A 23,708-nucleotide genomic window follows, 5' to 3' on the forward strand; every position below is an offset into this window, starting at 1 on the left:
GCAAAGCATATCAACGATATATCGATATCAAGTAACTAAAATCAACGATACACCAATATATCGATAATATCCTATACTCACTTGTCTGTCATTCATTTTCATACCTGTTTCAATGATTTCAGTCAAAAACATGTTCTGTACAGTGTCTTGTCCACTGCATGATTTTTTCTAGACAATATTTTTTGTCAAAATAATTCCACTATATAACAAAAGCTTCACATTTGATATTAATAATTGTTTCTGCATATATTTTGGGTGAATTTTTATCATTTCTAGACATTTAATTTATAAGTATAAAGTATCGATTTTTTAAAATGTGTATAGATTATTGATCGACAAAAAAATATCAACGATACATCGATATTGTCGATATCGATGACAGCTCTAGTTGTCATTAACCAGATGTCAAAATATATTGATGTGCCAAATCTAGATTCTGAGATATTTTCGTTCTGGGTCAGAATCTCGCTCCTACGTAGAGGTGAGGTATTGCATGAGATATTTCCCACACAAAAAATAGTTAAAGTTTTTTGTAAAGTCAAATATCTTAATTATTGCTTGAGATAATTTCAATTGAAACCGGCGGCACGAAATATCCAAATATACCCAAATACACCCAAATATACCCAAATATAGCAATATTTATTTTTGTTTGTATAGATTATAATTAAAAATAAATAAATATTTATAAAATAATATGACTTAGCCTGCTATAACTTTCATTCATTCCGTTGAAACGGGCAGTTAAGATGTTGTACGAAAATAAAGTTGTGACATTTGCTTATCTAATATATAGGTTCTTTATGAATGTACTTGCAATTTTAAATCAAGATATGATATTTGTTGTCTACACTTACATTTTTAAGGTGTAATTTTGTTGAAATTTCATATCATATACAAGTGTCCATGTTATTTAAAAAATAATAGCTTTAACCTTTTCCCTTATATAAGCGTGTTTCGACGGCTTTTTGCCCCCCCCCCCCTCTTTTTGAGGCCTCAAAACAGTGAAAAAATGTCCAATTTAGACCCCAAACACTGTTTTTCGTTTGAGAAATGTTGTTAAAAAAAGTGACCTTTTTTTCGGCGCCGTCCCCCATCCAAATAATACATCAGGGGGTTGCCAGAAGGGGGATGTGCCCCCTTCTGTTTTGGGGGTTTGAAGGGGGGCGGAGTCCCCCTCATCGCCAAGAAAATTTTGGACTTGTGAGAGGCTTAAAATGACCCCAGGTTGATCATAAGGTAACGTGTAACCAACGCTGAAAAGCCTTCGACTCTATCTCAATCCCTTGAGAAGTTGCAGCACTTTGAAATAAATTTTGATGGAAAAAATCGAGGCAAAATAGTGATTTTTGGCAATTTTGAGATGTCCCCTCGTTGCCATGGTAACAGGAAATTTAAGACTGAGCATGTCGTTACAAAGGCAATGGTCCAGTCAACATTTGTGCCAAGTTTGATTATTATTGAAGCATTTTTTCATTGTTTCATAGCAGTTTGAACTTGTAAGAGGAGGCTTTTCAGTGAAAATGGCCATTTTTCACAATATGCTCATGGGGGAAAGGGTTAATGGAGTACATATACTGTAATTTGGCAGAGACATAGATAATGTTATCTCTGTCCCTGATTTTGGTTCAAAACACAATGATTGGAAAATGTATATTTGGGTATGTTTGATTATATCTCGGTGAAAGTCTATATTGTATTGATGATTAAAACATCACCTTTTGATATAAAAATTGATGATTAAAACATCACTTTTTTAGTATAAAACATTCATTTTTAGTATAATTGGGCAATATTTGGGTATATTTAGGCACTATTTGGGTGTATTTGGGTATATTTGGGTATTTCGTGCTGCCCATTGAAACTTACAATACTTATTTATGGTAACAATGTACATCAGATTGACAAGTTGGATAACTCTGCCTACAATATTTACACTACAGAATTATGCCCCTTTTTAACTTAGAAATTTTGGTGTAAGGTTTTTGTAAAGTCTACAATATTTTCAGAATTATGCCCCTTTTTAACTTAGAAATTTTGGTTAAACTTTTTTTTAAAGTCAAATATCTCAATTATTGCTTGAGATATTCAATTGAAATTTACAATACTTTTTTATAGTAACAATGTACATCAGTTTGCAAAGTTGCATAACTCTGCCTGCAATATTTGCAGAATTATTTGCCCCTTTGAAACTTAGAAATTTTGGTTAAAGGTTAAAGGTCTTCAAAGATATTTACTTGAAACTTTACACATGTACTTAGGGTCATAATTGAAGGTCACATCTCAAGATTCATTACTCTGCCATGTATTTTGACTGAATTATGCTCCCTTTTGTACTAAAAAATCTCCTTTTCTTGGTTAAGTTTAACATGCAAGTTTTGCATATCTCTGAAACTATTAAAGATACAAACTTGAAACTTCATATGTATATTTGTGGTCATAAATAATGATCACTGAACAGCACTCATATCTGTGTCATGTATTTAGGCTGATTTATCTCCCCCTTTTTTACTTAGTCTCTTGGTTAATGTTTACATGTAAGTTTTACATATCTCAATAACTATCAGAGATTTTGATTTGAAACTTCACATATGCATTTAGGGTCATAATTGTAGGTCACTGACCAAGATCCATAATTCTATCTTGCATTTAGGCTGATTTTTCTCCCCTTTTTCAACTTAGAAATTCATGGTAAAGTTTTGCTTGTAAGCTGTTATCTCCATAATAACTGAAGGGTTTGTGCCTTTTTTGGGACAATTTTATGCATTCATAATACATGTAGCAGTGATTTACTTGATAAAACATCTTAATAGCAAGCCTTTGTACCTTTTCCGTCAATTTTATGTATTCATAGGTAAGCATTATTATACTCAATAGACGAATAGTCGAGCCTTACTCCGACAGTTCTTGCTATCTTAACATATCATCAGTAATTTCATTCCTTTTGATTTGTGGTTATGAATTTTTATACCAATTAATTAAACAATTTTCATGCTTCAAGTCTGTAAATTTGTAGATTAAAAAGTCTGAAAATTTATGGATTATCCATAAATTTACAGATTGTCAGTTAATATCATGAAATCCTAGACCTGTTAACAGTACCAGTAAGTAAAATGTTTGTTTCTTTGGTTTTGCTTAATGGCACTGGTGCACCACACAATTAAGGTCATATGGTGTGGAACATTAAAGATGATTTTGGCTAACCTCGGGTGTTACAAACTTAAAGCAATACCAGGGGTGAAAACCACCTCACCTGCTGGAGCTAATTTAAGAGATTAATAGAAGAGATACATCAATTACAGTAACTAATACCCAATTAGTTCGCCTTCACCATCGCTGATTGTAGAGCCCCAACGGAGGTCTTCTCATGCCGTCTTCCGTCGTAGATCTTCTCTAGGACAAATTTCTTCGATCTTGAACGCAGTAGACAATATAGAGGATAGGCACCTCTTCTGGGAGCAGTAGCTCTTTGTAGGGCCACACCCTTCGCCGTTGGTTAGGTCACACCAGCTATATTAGTGACCTAACTAGGTCACTCAGCTGGTGTGACCTATGCCTTCCGTGCAACGTGCACGCCGTGAAGGGAAGTCGCAAGTGACAGTTGTACCATAATTATATACAATTTTTATGAGGATCAAAAATGCAGCAACAATTCTTTGCAAATTGCTTTTGTATTAGGACATACATGTGTAACAATATGTATGTAAAGATTATACATCAAAGAACTTTTTTATCTTAAATGCACCAAACAAAGTTACAATGTACATTACTCTTTCATTTTATTTTTCAGACATTTCTGAAAATACTTTAAAAGAGGATGAAAGAAAATTTTCATTTGCCTCTTATTACCAAGACCATATGGTTTTACAAAGCTCACCACAGAAAGCTGTCATCTGGGGATATGTTCCAAAGGATAAACAAAACAGTATTGTGGAAGTTTTCATTACGCCAGGGTATAAACGATACAGCGCTTTGGCGAGGGAGGATCTAACATGGGTCATTGAGATTGGTAGGTGTACAAACCCAAGTATATTTAGAAATGAGTGATATAATTATTGCAGATGTGCTTGGTGTCTCATATATTTTTCAAGTAAGTCGCATTAAAATCCAGAATGATTTTTAAAGGCATTGCTTCTGTTTGTTCACTTCAAAATCATTTTCCACTCTTAGTTTATACAAATTTATTTTAGTTTGATTGTTTTGGAAGCTATAAGCTTATTTAAACACTCTCGAATCTGTTCCTAGAACCAACCAGTACTAAGCAATGAAAGGTAAAATTTCTTGCTCAAGGAAACAACCGCTGGCCCCTGACAGGGTTTGAACCCACATGGTCAGCAATCCTGAAATTACTTGTGAGACGAATGAATCGGCAACCACTCAGCCACGCCGCCACTCTTGAACTTAGAAAATCAAGCCATGTGGCCCTTTATTCTTAGTGTGTAACTAGACGCTTAAAGCATGGCTGTTAATGGTTTTATTATAAAGATTTTAGAAAATTGTTGAGCATTATGTCTCTGTCATAGGCCTTGTTTTATTTTTTACTATCAGCCATTAAAATGTTACAAAGGTAACAGAAGTTTACAGCCCAAGATTAACATATGGCATGAGTGATAATACCTATGTGTCTTGTCTATCTACATGTATATACATGTATAAATCATTATGGATGATGACAGTGATTTAGTATTTTGTTTGGAAGTCAAAACACTGCATTGTTTACATTATGCTTCCTGTGTGACAGATTACTTCATATTTAGTGCTACTTTTGTCAGGTAACAAGCATTTAACATACTCTAAAACCATTATTTGAATGTTTTAAAACTCATATAATTATGCCCTTTCTAAGCGAGTAGAAGTTTATTTGTTTCTGAGGCATAATGTGCCTTTAAAGATATTTTTAAGATCATATTATAAAACTTTTTCAAATCAAGTTTCAGATCAGTAGTTGTCTCCATGCCAAACCATTTATATAGCATCAAAAGTCATTGAATTTTCGTTCTTGTTGACAAGAGCTCATTTTCAGTACTTTATTTCTTGTGTTTCAGTGCCATTGCATTTTGCTAAAGGTACCCATCTTGTCCGTGAAATTGATTTTTGTAAGTTTCCAGGATTAATAATATCTGTCATATTTTGCGGTTCGGATCGGAATATCCGTCCCGAGGTGATCCGCCCATGGGCGGGTGACCGAGGGACGGATATTCCGATCCGAACCGCAAACATATGTCAGATATTTTTTCTTGCATATTCTACCATATTCCATTATATTTTAAATTCTTTATCTTTATTTTCAATGAAAATTTATATCATTACAACCGTAACTACTTTCATTCAACAGCGTATGAATTACAAAATCATTCATAACGGTAAAATGACGTCATCTTTATCGTGCCATTGTACAGCACGCGACTCATCTGGAACCCCCCATGCCAGATGAAATTTCCGGCATGGGTAAAACTAACGGAAACGCCAGTCTGATATGCAAGAAAATAATTGTTTGTCACTGACAAACTGAGACTCAAATCCTTTACTCAAATCCTTACACAGAAATGTATTTTACTAAACCATTAATATTATTCTGAAAAAACTATGTTGAACTTAAGTACATGTATTTCTCTTTATTGAACCAGCATGATTTTTACATGTTTCAGGACCTGTAAAGTCAGGTGGACCATACTTGATCACAGCACACTTACAGAATGACAGTATCCTGCTTACTGATGTCTTGTTTGGTGATGTTTGGATTTGCTCTGGTCAATCAAACATGCACTTTCCACTGACTGAGGTCAGATTTTGTGAAAAAAGTTAATTTCAAAACTGTAAATCGAACATGCATTTTCCACTGACACGGGTCAGATTTTGTGAAAAAAGTTAATTTCAAAACTGTAAATCAAACATGCACTTACCACTGATGTAGGTCTGGCTGAGAAATAAATATTTTCAAGATTAATAAAAAAATGCTTTTTTTTGTGTCGCTGTCTGTCTGTCTGTATGTCCCTTCGAGGAACTACTCCTAAAAAAACTACTGCTGCAGTTTTATCCAAACTTTACTGTCCCTGGAAGATCAGTACCAAGTCTAGTTGTGCATTTCATCGGCATTTTCCAATTCAGTGATATTTGCCAGGGCTATGGTTCTTTACAGGATTGATATTTACATCAAGGACTTGATCATCATCACAGAATTATGGGTTTTCTAGGAATTAAATATTCTATTTATCACATAATAGAAATAAAGACCGTTGGAAGTAAAAAAGAACCATTTTTCATTGACACGCCTATAGTATCAAGCTAACATTTAGCGTGTATTAACGCTATGTTTCTATATGGAAAATGACGTCTTGTCAAAATTCAAAATGTATATGCACAGCCTTGCAATACCATTTTTACGGAGTCGTAAAAGCGGCATAGGTATGTGATAAAACATGATTGAGTTTCCAATAAATATTAGGGACATGAGTTTCTAAAAATAGAAGATCGGGAAAGAAATCATCCGCTGTACTAATTTACATAATAACATAATAGAGAGCTGACTGGTAGATTAAAGGTTTCGAGGGGTTTTCTTATTGTTTATCTATTTTATCAGCAGCAAATTTCATTTTCTACCTTAATTTTTTTGATTTGACAATTATTTGAACTGATTTATCTAAAAATAACATATTTAACCTTTAGAAATGCTGAAGGCTGCTGTAAACTAAGAGTATATGTATGTCATAGTTAGTTACTTGAAGTACTGGAGGGAAAATAAAGTAAATTACTTACAGTTGTACTTGACTTGAGTTTCATTTATGTGCTCATTACACTTTGTGGTCTTGTTTTTTTTCTTTTTTAAGTCCTTGTTAATAATTTTATTCCTTGTAGGTCTAATAATCAAGAGTTGAATCTGTGTTGAGAAATACTCAATGTTTTTTTTTTATGCCCCTGGGCATATAGCAACCGTCTGTCCGTACGAGGTTAACCTAGAACGGCAAGTTGGATTTTTCTTAAGTTCTACCTGTACCAATGGCTTCTAAGTTTACACACTTACTAATCAATACAAAGTACATGATCTGGGCAAGTTTCATAACTCTGGCTTTCATGTTTACCAAGTTATTGCCCTTTTCAGCACTTAGAAAATGAATAGTGGTTAACCTAAAACGGCAAGTTGGAAATATCTTAAGTTCTATCTATACTAATGGCTTTATAATTTCCACACTTACTTATCAATACAAAGCACATGATATTGCCAAGTTATATAACTGTGTCATCCATATTTCACTTTGAAAATAGGGCCTTGTCTGGTTAACCTATTTCGGCAAGTTGGATTTATCTAAATTTCTCCTAATTGCTTAATTTCTTATTCCGATCCGAACCGCAAACATATGTCAGATATTGTTTCTTGCATATTCTACCATATTCCATTATATTTTAAATTCTTTATCTTTATTTTCAATGGAAATTTATATCATGACAACGGTAACTACTTTCTTACAACAGCGTATGGAATTGCAATTTCATTCATAACGGTAAAATGACGTCATCCTAAGCGTGCCATTGTACAGCACGCGACTCATCTGGCACCCCCCATGCCAGATGAAATTTCCGGCATGGGTAAAACTAACGGAAACGCCAGTCTGCTATGCAAGAAAAACACCTCCTTCTTTGGGTGTAGTATGGGGTCATTTGGGTCAAGGTCAATGTTACCAATGTCAAGGTCACCAATGTTAAAAATATATATTTACATTTTTACAGGTGTATTGACCTTATTCTATAGACAGATGTTATTTATAATTGATAGAAACATAAACTTTGATGGAGATAGTGGTCAGTTGGGTCAAGGTCACCAGTGCTAAAAATAGATTTTTACACATTTGCTCATACAGCCTTTATTAAGTGACCGATTTATTTTATATTTGGTAGGAAGATAACTTGCATGGTATTCATCCTTTTGATTGGGGTAGGGATCAGTGGGTCAAGGTCACTTGTGCTAAAAATTGATTTTTACACTTTTGCCCATACAGCTTTTATTTATTGACAGTTGTATTTCATATTTGGTAGGAAGATAACTTGTATGGTATTCTTCCTGTGGATGGAGTAAGGGGTCAGTTGGGTCAAGGTCACAAGTGCTAAAAATAGATTTTTACACTTTTGCCCATACAGCCTTTATTTATTGACAGATGTATTTCATATTTGGTAGGAAGATAACTTACATGGTATTCTTCTTTTGGATAGAGTTAGGGGTCAGTTTGGTCAAGGTCACCAGTGCTCAAAATAGATTTTTACACTTTTGCCCATACAGCCTTTATTTAATGACAGATGTATTTCATATTTGGTAGGAATCTAACTTGCATGAAGTTAAATATTTTTCAACTTCACAAGTCAGAGCAATGACTTGGCAACTTATATTTTTCACAATTACAGAATGCCATGACTTGGTCAAGCTATAAAACTTGTGTTTACAATTTTTTGGCGATTTTTCTGTCCATAACTGAGTGAATGGGTAAACATTTTTTGAAGTATTGCTACTGACAAGAATCTGAGCCGGGGGCATTTGTGTTTAACAAACACGTTCTTGTTTTAATACATCATTTCAGATTTTCAATAACCAAGAGGAAGTGGAAGACACTGTAAATTATCCAGACATAAGAATTTTTGTTACAAATTTCTCAGTGTCTGATAAACCAGTTACTGATTTAGGAAGAGATGGTATACTCTTGCCCTGGTCTAAATCCTCACCAGGTAGGTAATGCATAGTCCATTATCTTTTTCACAATTTACTTTTTTACTGCTTTACTTAGGATGTGTGCCAAATGTTTAAAAATAGATTGTAAAACTTATTTTCCAATCATATCTTAATTAAGATTGGGCTATTGTCATTATCCTTTTGTAAGCATTGTGTCTCATCATCATCAATATCATTGTCATCATCATTATAATCATTATCATCATCACAAATATAATAATTATCATCATCATTTTCATCACCATCATTGTCATCATCATTATAATCATTATCATCATCACAAATATAATAATTATCATCATCATTTTCATCACCATCATTATAATCATCATTTTCATCATCACCAACATAATCAGCATCATCATCAACACTGTCATTATTATCATCGCCGTCATTATCATCATCAATTTAATCATCATCATTATCACTATCATCACCAGTATCATCATCATCATCATCATCATCACTATAACCATCACTAAAATCATAACAATTGTCATCATCATTATCATCACCATAATGATCATCACTTTAATTATCACATTTATCATCATTATTACCATTGTCATTATATACAGACAGCCTGTTTATATATTATTGAATTAATGATTTAATGAATTTATCTTTTACATTAAAAACCATCCATTGTTATAAAGTAATAGCAATTTCTACATAATGAAATTAAAGTTTACTATATAAATGGTTCAGGTTGCACATACAGTCCAACCCCGTTTATTCGAAGTGCCTGGGACTGAATATTTACTTCGAATAATCGATGGGTTCGAATAATCGAAATCGGAATATTGTGATAGACTAAAACTACTCCACTTTGACCAATCATAGCAAAACTACCGTTTACAACACATTTACTTCCTGTAATCACCTGTCATCAATTGAGAAAAATAAATATTAAAGAAAAGATGCGTAAAAATTATTGTATTGACATTATAGACATAAATAATTTAATTTTATTTTACTTTATGTATCATTTCGTTTAGCGCCAAGCCTTGATAATGGCCGTCACTACGGTATGTACAGCTAAACTCTGGTATTTTCGATAAGGATAAAGGCTCTCATGTAGCGTTACAATTAATGAAAAGTTTTGACAAATTTACATATACGGTATGTATGAAAATTATTGCTGTCATCTTCAAGCAATAACAGTAACAAAATCGGACACGGTGCATAGCTTTTCATTTTCGGTAATTAAAGTTGATAAAGAGTTATTATCAAAATTGTTTAAATACACGCCTGACTGTTGATATTTTTCACAAGTCGAATGGTCAGCGAATGGATCTGCACCAATTAGTCTGGCTTCGATTAATAGGTGTGAAATTCTTTCATAATTGTATAATCGGGACCGAAATTTTACTTCGAAAAATAGGAGGTATTCGGATAATGCATTTTGAATAATACGCTCGTATTTATATTGATTTATATAGGGATAAAAACGGGACCGCCCATCTACTTTGGATAATGCTGGGTATTTGAATAAAGGGTTGTCGAATAATCGGGGTCGCACTGTACATGGTTGGCATTAACATAAATGTGGTTAGTAAGTGCAGGTCTAAATATAGTAATTATACACATAGTATTTTGTATCCGATAAATGATCGTAGATTAGTTTATATTTTATATATCTTTATTTCTTGACAGAATCAGTTAAGAAAGGGAACTTCTCGGCTGTGTGCTGGTTGTATGGCAAGTACTTGTACAAACATTTAAAGAAACCTATAGGTATGTAAATTATTGTGAAAAATTTAAGAAATAATATATCCCAAACTGCGATTTTATTGCTCAATAAAATCACTGAAGTTTGGATGCGAGGAATTACATGTAGATAATTATAACCTTTGTTCAATGTGAAGTTATTTGACAAAAAAGTAGCAGAATGTAAACAAAGTTTTGTTTTTTTTTAATTTCCATACAAAATACTTAATCATTATTATTGTACTAATTTCCAGAAAACAACACAAGCAAAGTATGGTTCAAGTAATTGCCAATGTGTATCTTTTTGGAAACTGTAACAGGCCCCAAATATAAATAAGCCTTTGTAAAATAAAAATAAAAAAAGTTCTGGGGCATAATGGGCCGTTAAGTCTCCTCTGCAGTATAAATCTACATAGGTTTTCTTCCCAGCTTCTTTTTGAATTGCTATGTTATATTATACACAAATGGGCACCACCTGACAGGAACTTGAGGTCTTCCTCTGCCAGTAAAGCTGGCAAGTTGCCATATGACCTGAGTAGAACCACAAATTTTCCTGAAGATATCTGGATATTTGCCTGTATTTTAACAATTAAGAGTTCCTGATGGGATTTAAACCTACAGTTGAGGGGCAAGCAATTTGAAGTATTATTTAAGTTACCCACTTTGCCCAGAATCTCCTTCAAAAGTTTGGTTTGTTTCATCTTCTGATAAGGTATATAAGTTTACATTTTTTTTAAGGCACTTGCCCTTTTAACAGTGACATTTTTATATGTTTTTTGTATATCTATTTTAGGTCTATTGGAGACTTCTGTGGGTGGGACACCAGTAGAAGCTTGGTCATCAAAAGATGCTCTGAAAAAATGTGGACTTTCTGACCAAAATAGGTTTGTTTTGTAAATCTAACAAATACTGGTGAATGAGATTCGAGAAATTTATTTGTAATTGTACCCACTATTATTGTATAAGTGAAGGTAAAAGAAATGTAATTTTTATTTGAATCAATTTTTTCAATTATTTTGCTCATTGATCATTAATTTGCTAAAATGGTTTATGTTATAGAATAGCATGGTTCATGATGTTGAATTCCATTGTTCATGTTAAGAATACCATGGTTCATGTTTTGGAATGCCATGGTTTTATGATATGGAATGCTATTGTTGTGTTATGGAATGCTATTGTTATGTTATTAAATGCCATGGTTCATGTTATGGAATGCCATGATTTTATGATATAGAATGCTATTGTTATGTTACAGAATACCATGGTAATGTTATGGAATGCCATGATTCATGTTTATGGAGTGTCATGGTCCAAGTTATGGAATACCATGGTTCATGTTATGGAATGCCATGGCTTTTTGTTATAGAATAGCATAGTTCTCATTATGAAATGCCAAGGTTCATCTATATGAATGCTATCACTGTGATATTATGGTGTTATTGTAATGTTATCATAATGTAATTTCAGAGTGGAAGCATTACCAATGAGTGGAACAGATTTAACCAGCTGGAAAAGTAGTGTGTTATGGAATGCCATGGTTCATCCGTTTATCAATATGACCATTTATGGAACCATATGGTATCAGGGTATGTAAAATGAAATAAAAGATTGATTGAAAAAAGATCCTCACAGTTACTGAATCACTTGACCTAAATTTTACTTTTGTCATTATTTTTTTCTTCACAATATAAGTTTTTATATAGTACTAAAGTTACTGCATTGATAGAAAATATAAGAATAAACAGGAGGAGCTCGGAGGTGCACCTAAAAAATGAATTGTATGGTTGTCATTTGAACATTACTGAGATGGTTTGACCACCAAAAAAAATAAATAATGGACTTATTTACATATCTTGTTTTGCAGGTGAATCAAATTCGGGAGCTCATACCAACATAGACTTGTATAACTGTACGTTCCCTGCTATGATAGACGACTGGAGGAAGAAATTTTCACAGTCTGGGGGAACCAGGCAGCTGTTTCCATTTGGTTTTGTTCAGGTAACCTAGCAACCAAATCCCTAAATAGTAATTACAGTTACATGCCATCTGTGAGGAGGAAGACCTCAGGTGCTCCTCCATGCATCATTTCAGGCACCAGAAAGCACCTTAGTTAAACCACTTAAGTTCATGTATTATGTTTTTGGACTTTTAGACCTCGGTGGAGTTCTTTTTAACACTTTGCCAAGAGTTCCGCTGACTGAGAGATGGGACACAGTCATATGTAGCTATACAAATTCTCCTGTTTGATACTACTCTTTCATTTTCAATGTCATTAGATATAGACAACATGTATATATTTTGCGTCAAAGCACCAAGCCACTTATTTTAGCTGCTACACATACTGTTTATATTATTTTATTATCCAAAGTTATGAGAAAATGGTTCAGAGGTGAATTGTTTGATATATTTAAGAATAGTAGCTCGTTATTTAATAGATTTTACCAAATTAAGAAATGCTATGTACTGAATTATGAAAAAATAAGAAAAAAGTAAAGTAGAATTAGTATGCTTTACAAAAAAAATACTCTTTTATTTTCTCTTTCTTTATTTTTTCAATGCCAGAATTATTGTAATCAATTTTCAGTCACATTTGAAACCCTCTGAAGATAGTTCTAAACATATTTATTAAAGCTTGATTGTGAAACAAGTTCTTGCAACATATATTAATCACTTTTGAGTCAGCATCCTAGAACCAACCAGTATTGGTTACATATGAAGTAAGTTAACATGGTCTTGACCAGATTAGGGCTCGAACCCATGATCCCAGGGTTGAGTGGCAAACACATTAGCCACTAGGCCACCACTCCCTTAATCATAGCTATGACCTGCTTTATGTCACACATGTTATTTGTGCAAGCAGTATTGAGCCACACTAGCCTGAAAATTGACAAAACTTCTTGCAGCGATTACTTCCCTATAAGTACACTAACCTATCTAAGACGAAGAATTAAGGGGAGAACACTGCATAGAGATTGGCAAATTGATGCTATCTGATCATTTATATGACCTATACTTTAATATTAACTTCCCTTGAAATAAAAATAGGTAGCTCCAAATACAATATGGGGCATGTCCATTGTACAAAATAAAGGGTTAAGAGTCACAAATATTTCTCTTTTACAGACTATGTTAATACATAATTTGAGGTGAAACCGAAATCTTTATATTTGACAGTTGGCAGGGTTCACACCGGATTTTTCTGTGTCAGTGGGTTTTCCGGACATTCGCTGGCATCAAACGGCAGATTATGGCTATGTACCCAACCATAGATTGAGGAATGTTTTTATGGCTGTTGCCATGGATTTACCTGATTTTACCTCACCTTATGGAGAGTAAGTATTAACTTATATATATATATAATAATCTACCGTAGTATTTACAATAAGGGTACTGTAGTGCAATATAATTATATATTGAAATATTCTGATTTTTGCAAAATAAATATAGGCAATATAATTTAAGACTCCTGGATTTAGAAAAAGGGTGCATATTTAAAATTGTTAGATATCACACACAGAAAATCATTCAATCAAGTATTGTTTAAGAAATAATATCGGTCTTAGCAGTGTTTATCAACTATTTAACACCAGTTTTGAGTTTTGATGCGTAAGAATTGACCACGAGTTTAGAATGATTGTTTTATATGTTTTTCTGACTTAAATTGATTCATTGATTGATCAATTAATCAATTAGTTAATTGATTAATTGGATAAGCATTAACTATGTTACATGTTAACTTCTTCTGACAGTTAAGTCTAAACTGCTTTATCCGACTATGAGTGTTTTGCGTGTTTTTCCTACTTTCTTTTGGAAGCTATAAACTTAGTTTTGATAATGAAACCTCCCTAAAATAACCATGGATTGTTCCAGATTCAAACCAGGGCAAAAGGGCAAGTCTATTATTTAACCCATTACTTCATGAGCATTTTGTGAAAAATGGCTGTTTTCATTGAAAAGTCTCCCGTTACAAGTTCAAATTGCTATAATACTAAAAAAACTGCTTCAACACTAATCAAACTTGGCACAAGTGTTGACTGGACCATTGCCCTTGCAACAACATGCTCAGGCTAAAATTTCTGTTACCATGGCAACGAGGGGACATCTCAAAATTGCCAAAAATCACTATTTTGCGTTGATTTTTTCCATCAAAATTGATTTCAAAGTGCTGCAACTTCTCAATGGATTGAGATAGAGTCAAATGCTTTTCAGCATTGGTTGCACGTTACCTTATGATCAATCTGGGGTCATTTATAGCCTCTCACAAGTCCAAAATTTTCTTGGCGATGAGGGGGACTCCGCCCCCCCTTCAAACCCCCCAAACAGAAGGGGGCACATCCCCCTTCTGGCAACCCCCTGATGTATCTTTTGGTTGGGGGGCCGCGCCGAAAAAGTGGTCACTTTTTTTAACAACATTTCTCAAACAAAAACAAGTGTTAAGGGCCTAAATAATGCATTTTTTCACCATTTGAGACCAGAAAAAGGGGGGGGGAAAAAGGCGTTAAAAGGCGTGTATATGAAGTAATGGGTTAACAGAAAATGATGAAAATACTTGAAATTACTCTAAATTGCGTTTTTCCATGTTTAAACATGGCCTGTCATATAAATTTGAAGAAAAATTGTTGTTTTGTAATTTTTTTTATTTTTTTCATTAACCCATTACTTCATGAGCATTTTGTGAAAAATGGCTGTTTTCATTGAAAAGTCTCCCGTTACAAGTTCAAATTGCTATAATACTATAAAAACTGCTTCAACACTAATCAAACTTGGCACAAATGTTGACTGGACCATTGCCCTTGCAACAACATGCTCAGGCTTAAATTTTCTGTTACCATGGCAACGAGGGGACATCTCAAAATTGCCAAAAATCACTATTTTGCGTTGATTTTTTCCATCATAATTGATTTCAAAGTGCTGCAACTTCTCAATGGATTGAGATAGAGTCAAATGCTTTTCAGCGTTGGTTACACGTTACCTTATGATCAATCTGGGGTCATTTATAGCCTCTCACAAGTCCAAAATTTTCTTGGCGATGAGGGGGACTCCGCCCCCCTTCAAACCCCCAAACAGAAGGGGGCACATCCCCCTTCTGGCAACCCCCTGATATATCTTTTGGTTGGGGGGCCGCGCCGAAAAAGTCGTCACTTTTTTTAACAACATTTCTCAAACAAAAACAAGTGTTAAGGGCCTAAATAATGCATTTTTTCACCATTTGAGACCACAAAAAGGGGGGGGGGGTGAAAAAGGCGTTAAAAGGCGTGTATATGAAGTAATGGGTTAAATTAAACAGTCAAAAGGGTATAATAGAAAATTTCCATCATTTTTTTTTCTTTTCTTCTAAGTGTTCATACAAGAGACAAACAAGATGTTGCTGCAAGACTGGTATTAGGAAGTTTAGCCGTGGCATATTCGCAGAACGTGTCATTCCAAGGTCCGTACCCAGTCAAAGTTACCATAACACCGGCAGAGCTGCCGTATACCTACACCCAGGTTGAAGTTGAATACACAATGGACCTAGAGCAGAGATGGTTGGATGGATTTGAGGTAAAATTGAGAAAATAAGAACGCCTAAAGAAAGTCAAAAACAACAAAATTGAAAATGTTGCAGGCTCTGTTTGATTGAGCCTGTTCATGGACGGTACTGTCAATTGCAAACTACTGTCCATGCCCCCTTCAACTGGATTAAGCAGAATTCAACAATTAAACATGAAAATGATGAAATTTTGAATTTAGTAACATCCACAGATGTGTTCATATGGCGGTTATCATGGAACCTTCTATGCGACACTTCCAAAGTTAGCTTACATAGGACTTGGTGAGAAATTGTTTTACCTTACGTGCTGTAAAGGTCATACTCCATATAAAGATATTCTAAACAAACTCATTACTAATTGATTCTAAAATTGAAGTTTTTTAATATAAAAATTGTTAAAATTGATAAAGGATAGTTTCAATTTAAAATTTATATTGGACTAGTCCATTTCACAAAACTTACAGTGTAAATGTTGAAATCAAGAGTTATAATGAAGGTCTCTAGACTCAAACTTAGATCTCAGGTATTTGATTGGTCAGAACTGCCACAGAATGTACACTGACCAATGCAAATCTTGAGATTTGTGACAGAACTCAGAAAATTTTGGTAACTTAAAACATTTTTTAAAGGTTGATTATGCAAAAAACCTTGTTGTTTATTTGAATTTGGGTATCTTTATGTCTTCTTTCTTTAGAGTCTGTCATTAACACAGGTTTGATATTATTCTGTATATTTTAGATATGTTGTGCCTTTGTAAAACCTGCAGTTTGTGAGACGGGCAAAGCTTGGTGGTTACCAACGGCAACATGGCAAGGATATGATAGAAGTATTCATGTTTTCATTAACATTATATAAATATCACATGGGTTTTTGGGTAAACAGTAAAAATATCATCCTGAGGAAAATACTGTTACCCTCGACTAACACCTCAGGTAACAGTATATTTACGAGGGATGATATTTTTATTATTACCCCTCACTTTTTTCGTAATGTTAATTTCCCATAGGCCTCTGGGAGTTATTCTTACTGTTATTGCAAGTGTACCACGTGACTACGAATTTTGTACTGTTACATAGGTAACAGTATTTTTTAACAGTATAAAATCTGGTCACGTGGTCTATTTTCTAAATAAAATGAAATGAAATGGCCGCCATTTTTTTCTCAATTCATTCTTATTTTCGACGATAGGGCATCGCTGAAGTAAATATTACTCTGATAAAATTTAGTTCTTTGCACCCTAAAGTCCCTTTCGCGTATTAAATATCTTTTTGTTGAATAGTCAACAGGAAACATCCGTTTTCAACGGACGTAATTGTAATGTAAATAATTTTGTGTCAAACTGGAACATGCAGATAATTAAAGCATGCAACAAAGGATAATTTAACAATTTTAACCAGTGAAACGTTACAGATACAGTAGAGTTGGTGGACAGACATCTGTAGGATATCATCGTTATTTTCTAAATGCACTTTGTCAAAAACTATGCGAAGAATATTCTGGATGCAGAAGGATCATATTTCACAGATCATAACCTTATAAATGGGTTAGTGTTTTGTTTTACAAAACACAGCTTATTTTATGTTTATGACTGGTAGATATCATCACTTGTCTAAGGAATAAAAGAAAAACATATTCTCAAGTAGGCCTACAGTGCACTTAAAACTTGCAAGGTAAAGACAGTTTAGATATTTATTCTCTTGGCTTATTTTTGTTACAGTTAGATATAGTTTAGAAATTCAGATCATCACAGTATTTGTTCGGGGTAATAAAATAAATAACACATGGGTTTGTAAGTAACAGTAAAAATATCATCCCTCGTATAAATACTGTTACCCTCGGCTACGCCTCGGGTAACAGCATTTTCCTCGGGATGATATTTTTACTGTTACCCACAAACCCATGTGTTATTTATATATTGTTACTCACAAACCCATGTGTAATTTACTTTATTACCCCGAATCTATAATACTTATTTTTTTAGGAGAAAAGCATGTGACCAGATTTTTATACTGTTAGCCTGTAACAGTACAAATTTCTTAGTCACATGATACATTTGTTTTAAGAATAACTCCCAGTGGCCTATGAGAAATTAACATTTCAAAAAAGTAAGGGGTAATAATATCTTTAAACCTTAACCTGCTGAAGGCAACTAATTCTAGACCCAATTGACGAGTGCAGACTTAGATCAGATTGCATGAGGAGTCAGAACATGGTCCGTGCTGTTTGCTTTTCAGTCAGTAAATATTTTGAAAAATTTCTTAATGATGAAAAAGTTTTGTCTTAATTGATAGATGGACAAGTCCATTTAAGATGAATGTATTTAGATTGTTAAAGGTTCAAACAGGGTCCTTTAAATTAGAAAGACCCTGGTTCAAGTTGAATTGATAGATAATGATACAACTGAACATCCAGATAGAAAAAAATATATTTATCAGTTATAATTACCAAATAGATGAAGAACCAATCTTGTTGATGTGATTATTAATAGTCCCTCAATAAAAATTTGTATCAAGTATCGCTTCACTGAGTGATAGAAATTTGATTCTAACAAGCCCCCGACAGACAGGGCAATCAAGTGCATTATATTACATGATATTATGCTCAGCATTAAAAGGAATGCTTACATGTCATAGGACATCAGATATGATGTCAGTAAACCAAATGACATTGGGAAAATTACTTCTACAATCAATCTAGTTCAACATATTTTTATCAATTCTCTTTTTTGTTAGCATGTTAGAATGGAAATAGATTAATTTTTCTTGCATTATAGTATAATAATTTACAGTCTATCTTTCAAATGCTTTTAATAAATCATTCAGGTCTATCGGATTTTGTGATTATATTCCTACACCTTTGAACTGGAACTGTGCATAATATTACAACAATGCACTAAAAATTGATATTGACATGTATTTTCTAAGTAACTTTATTTCTTAGTTACTCTTTTGTCACTTTGTTCCTTGTTTGCAGTCTTACTTTGTCTTATTCATAGAAAACGTCACACAGAGCTATGCAAGTGAATGTTCTATAGAAAACGTGGTAGGGATTAGATATGCCTGGAGACGGACACCATGCCCGTTTAAAAAGTGTGCGATATATGGGGCAAATAACAGCCTCCCTATGCCCCCATTCACCTACCATGGAAAAGCATTTAGCAAAAAGTTGATTGGGAAAGATAAATATGTTGTTAAATTAGGTATGTGGTTAATTATAACAGTGAAATCTTTACAAATGTAACAGCTAAAATCTAAGAGACTATGTGGTTAAGTTAACTCATTTGGAATCGTGGGTTCGAGTCGTGCCAGGGCCATGGAATTCTTTTGTATGGGCAAGTTTTCCTGCTTGCTAAAGAAGGTTGGTTGTTCTACTCAGGTTCCCCGTTTGCAACTGTATTGATCCAATGATAGGCACTCCAGGTTGTCCTCTACCAGTAAAGCCGAAAATTCACCATTTGACCACTGCAGTGTTCATTTGACAAATTCTAACCGAAAAAGAAAAAAAAAAGAAACAATTTGACAAAGACCATGAATTTAAGCCAGATATAGAATACGTGTGACAGTAAACAGCACTTTTCTTTAAATTTTAGGTATTTTTTATGCTTAATATATTGTTTTGATGAACAGCCTCTGCATGAATACTACAATATTTTTTAAGACCTTTTATAAGGCATATTCTGATGTATTATGATATATGTAGTTACTTGTTAAAGTTTTATTTTCATGTAAATGTGTTCCGTGAATTGCTTCAAACTCTTATTAATTATTTACTTATTCAGTATTTGATATATACATGTATGTGCTAGATAAATTAAAGTACATGCTCACTGATTGGTGGGAATGATGCATTGATTTTTTTACATTTAACTTACTGTTTTATTGATACAGACCAACCTGTGGAAAGCGGTATGCCAGAACATCTCCCTGCCTTCAGGATGAGTGATAACCCTGTACCATTTTATGGAAATGTTAAACCTACATTAGAAATTGAACAAAGTGATAGAAAGTTCTCCTTTGCCTCATACTATGGGGATAACATGGTGTTACAGGGTCAACCAAAAAAAGCTGTGATTTGGGGATATGCCCCTTTGGGGTCCGAGGGCAAAGCAGTAAATGTACAAATAAATGGTGTGAATGTTACAAGCAGTACCATAATTACTGACCATCTGTTATGGGCTGTTGAATTAGGTATGATAATTATTTTTATTGTAACCTGAGCTGTGTTTCGTAGAAAGTCTTAAGTTTACCGTTAGTCCTTGGATATAAAACCAACTTTGGGACTTATGTGAAAAGTTAAGAACTACAATGACAGACCATTTTAATGGCAATTTGCTATTGCTCATATCTATTGCAATCAGAACAAAGAGTCATAAAACAGGATTCATAAGTTAAGATGTCTTATTTTTCAAAATTGTTCAGTTTTGGTGTCAAGACTGATTTCAGACAAAGGACTTTCTATAAAACTCAGTCCTGGTTTATTGTGTTTTCAAGGGAATGGTTTATATGGAAAGTAGCAATATTCATGTAAAGGGACTCAGTCCCTACATGAACATTTTTGACATGATGGGACTTGCAAAACTTCTGCGAGATTTGTATATCATTTGATATACAGGTAAGTCATGTGCAAAGTTTCAGATCATTCGCTTACTCTGTTTTCCAAGAATAATGAATTTAATCGTGCAAAATTACCCCAAAATAAAAAGCTTTTAATTTAAAAGGCTTTTAACCCAATCTGGCTAAGAATCGCAAAATCAATTGTTTTTCAAAATTTAATTCTGAGTATATTTCTTTATTACACTGTGTTACAGTTACAGTTTTATGTGAGCCAGGTTGATCGATGTAAGATTTCCAGATTTTATGTTTTTATGTTTTTTGACTTCAGTGGAGCATCAATAACTGTATCTATTTAATTGATGCAGGATAAATGCTCTTTTTTTCATAAAATATTGATTCTGTGTTAAAATAAGGTATATCTTGGGCATAATCTAAGTATAAAACATGTAGTGAACAGGACATAGGCCCTCACTTATCATTTCAGTGTAATTTATTATTATACTGTCACAAAGTGAGAAAAAAATGTGCAGTCCGACTGGGACTCCAACCTTGGATCCTGGGAATACAATGCAACAGTTCTACAGTCTTAGCAGAGCTGCTCAGGCACTAATGTGTTATATTCCAAATAAGTAAACAGTTCTAGAATATGACAATATCATAGTCTTCCCCTTTGGTCTAAAATGTCGACGCATGCATCCGCGACTTTACTAATCAATGGAATAATGATGTTATAACGCTATTAACACCTTCCAACCCTACTCTGTCATGTACAAACTTCTTATTATCCCATGATGTATTATTTTAGGACCTATTGAAGCAGGAGGACCTCATGTTATAGAGGCCAAGCTTGACAGTAATACTATCTCACTGAAGAATGTGTTATTTGGAGATGTTTGGGTGTGTTCAGGTCAGTCAAACATGCAGTTCTCTATGTCACAGGTACGTTTCGATAATTATTTTCTTAAATTTACTGTTTTTAAACAGTAAGTTTTGCAATGTTTATTCTCATAGAGATCATGACTCTACTGGCTTTTGGTTATAAAATAAGGGCAGATGTTAATGTTTATGTGCAGAATTGGTAAAATTCCTTCAGGGACTTCAGAGTCTTTCATGTGAGGGAGTGATTGATTGATTCATTCATTTATGTATATAGATGTCATATTACAATACATAACAGGCAATTTATCACAAATATATCTATCACATTATATGTAACACAATAGTCAATGGAAAAGAAATATTTTAAACATTCTTATTAAATCAAAAATCTAGATGATCTCAAGATATATATATACAATGTACAACACAGGATACCTTGTGAAAGTTCAATATTGAATAGAGAACTTATTTCCAATGGGATCCTTAGATGGAAACAAAGAAGCTATCCTGCTAGCTAATGCTAGGTCGATAGTTCTTTTCAGGTGTCCACTTGTGCATAAAGTAATATGTAGAAGGACACCTGATGTCTTCCCCCCATCAGTAATGCTGGAAAGTTGTCAATTTTACAGTGTTGATGTTACTTAAAATTCATGATAATGATCAAATGTATCCGAATGAATTATGCTAAAAAATAAGAAAATTAAAAAGTTGTTATTAATTGATGCAAATGATTTGTTAAACAGGTATTTAACAGTTCTGCGGAGTTAAATGACACCCATAATTACCCAGATATAAGAGTGTTTGCAGTTAAAGATAAGGTAGCCACAGTTCCGCTGACAGATTTTTCTAGTGACGGTATCTTGTTGCCATGGAGTTTACCCACTCCAGGTAAATATTTTATCACAAATATGTAAAAATATGATATTGTACTAAGACACCAATCAAAAATGTGTGATGCATAAATATCAAATCAGGAAATGAGAGCAAAATGAAAAGTAATATATATTGTTAATTGTAGATGAAGACGGATGTTGCACATTTAAAAGCCAATAACGATGTTAATATCAAGTCTTTAACTGCCAATGGTGATCCAAACAGTAAAGCACCAGGCCATCTTACTTACACTTACATTATGACCACACTAAACATTATATTTTTTTGCTACTCGCTTCCAATATTTTGATATTGAACTTCTCTGAACCTATCCAAATGTTGAAAGAGAAAAGAAAATATTACACAAATCTTGCAGGGTAAAGGTTGATAAATTTATTATTTGCAGGGAGGCCCAAAACAAACATCTGTGGTTTATGATAAAAACCTTCATTGCTAAAAAGTTTCAAGCTTGCCCATTACCACTATGGGTTTGAATCATGCCGCCTTTTTTGGTGCAAATGCTTTTTTTTTTTAGTTTTACAAAATAGTCAGTCAATGCTATGTATGAAACTTAAGGATTTCCGACACCAGTGAAGTTGAAAAGTTGTCATGTGACCTATACAGCATTGGAAAATTGCCATGTGACCTTAACAATGATAGAAAGTTGTCATGTTCTGTTTGCAAATTGTGGACTTTTTTCATTACAGAAAACATTGGGCATGGCAAGTTTAACTATTTCTCAGCAGTTTGCTGGTTATATGGAAAATATTTGTACCAGGTTTTACAGAAACCAATAGGTAGGTTAGATTCTTGTATATCACATTGATATCACACTTCAAACAAGCAAATTTGAATGATATCCTCATTATATCCCTACATTGATATCACAATGTAAAAGAAGCGAAAAATTGAGGAATTTATATTCTTACATTTGATATCATAAATCAAATAAAAATGTTCTTTTTAATTTATATCCTACAGCATATTTATTTTAGGTTGTTTTTTTTTAAAATCCATACATTTGTTTCTTTAAAAATATCTTTAGACCAAATTTGTTTTATATTTTCTATTAGTTCAGAGCCAGTTACAGTTATTTATATTACTCCTAAAAAAATATTGACAGGTCAAAAAACAACAGTTTTTGCTATTGTATTTTCTTAGTGTTAAATTGGTGTAAACAACATATTAGATAAAAAAGTTCGAAACCAGTACTGAGATGGTATTTGAAGAAAAGCAAATAAGATACAGTTAAGGATGCACTTTGTATTGTCTATGATGTCAGTGTCGGTTAAATTAAAACAGAAAATGAAATGTTTCACTGATCTCAGAAAATCTCTCTGAAATTTGTCAATGAAGCATTTGTTGGTCACACATTTCTTCTGTCACACTAACTATTTTACAGAGCATTTTTATTTAGTAACCCTTATCATGCTAAATATCGTCAGTG

General features: G+C 33.4%; 1 protein-coding gene across 1 annotated transcript in view; it reads left to right on the forward strand.

The window, feature by feature from the left end:
- LOC132719671 (sialate O-acetylesterase-like) overlaps positions 1-23,087 on the forward strand; it is a 23,540-nt gene extending 453 nt beyond the window's left edge. The window contains exons 2-16 of the mRNA XM_060703481.1: positions 3,791-4,009; positions 5,649-5,782; positions 8,568-8,712; positions 10,373-10,453; positions 11,220-11,310; positions 11,894-12,012; positions 12,291-12,424; positions 13,601-13,758; positions 15,766-15,967; positions 16,695-16,782; positions 18,952-19,155; positions 19,844-20,143; positions 21,315-21,448; positions 22,132-22,276; positions 22,969-23,087. Coding sequence (XP_060559464.1) covers positions 3,791-4,009; positions 5,649-5,782; positions 8,568-8,712; positions 10,373-10,453; positions 11,220-11,310; positions 11,894-12,012; positions 12,291-12,424; positions 13,601-13,758; positions 15,766-15,967; positions 16,695-16,782; positions 18,952-19,155; positions 19,844-20,143; positions 21,315-21,448; positions 22,132-22,276; positions 22,969-23,087 — 2,273 coding nt within the window. The remainder of the gene's footprint in view (positions 1-3,790; positions 4,010-5,648; positions 5,783-8,567; positions 8,713-10,372; positions 10,454-11,219; positions 11,311-11,893; positions 12,013-12,290; positions 12,425-13,600; positions 13,759-15,765; positions 15,968-16,694; positions 16,783-18,951; positions 19,156-19,843; positions 20,144-21,314; positions 21,449-22,131; positions 22,277-22,968) is intronic.
- The last annotated feature ends 621 nt before the right edge of the window (positions 23,088-23,708 follow it).

The sequence above is a fragment of the Ruditapes philippinarum genome, unplaced genomic scaffold (genome assembly GCF_026571515.1).
Source record: "Ruditapes philippinarum isolate M1 unplaced genomic scaffold, ASM2657151v2 ctg1987_1_1_1_1, whole genome shotgun sequence".
Classification (NCBI taxonomy): Eukaryota; Metazoa; Mollusca; class Bivalvia; order Venerida; family Veneridae; genus Ruditapes; species Ruditapes philippinarum.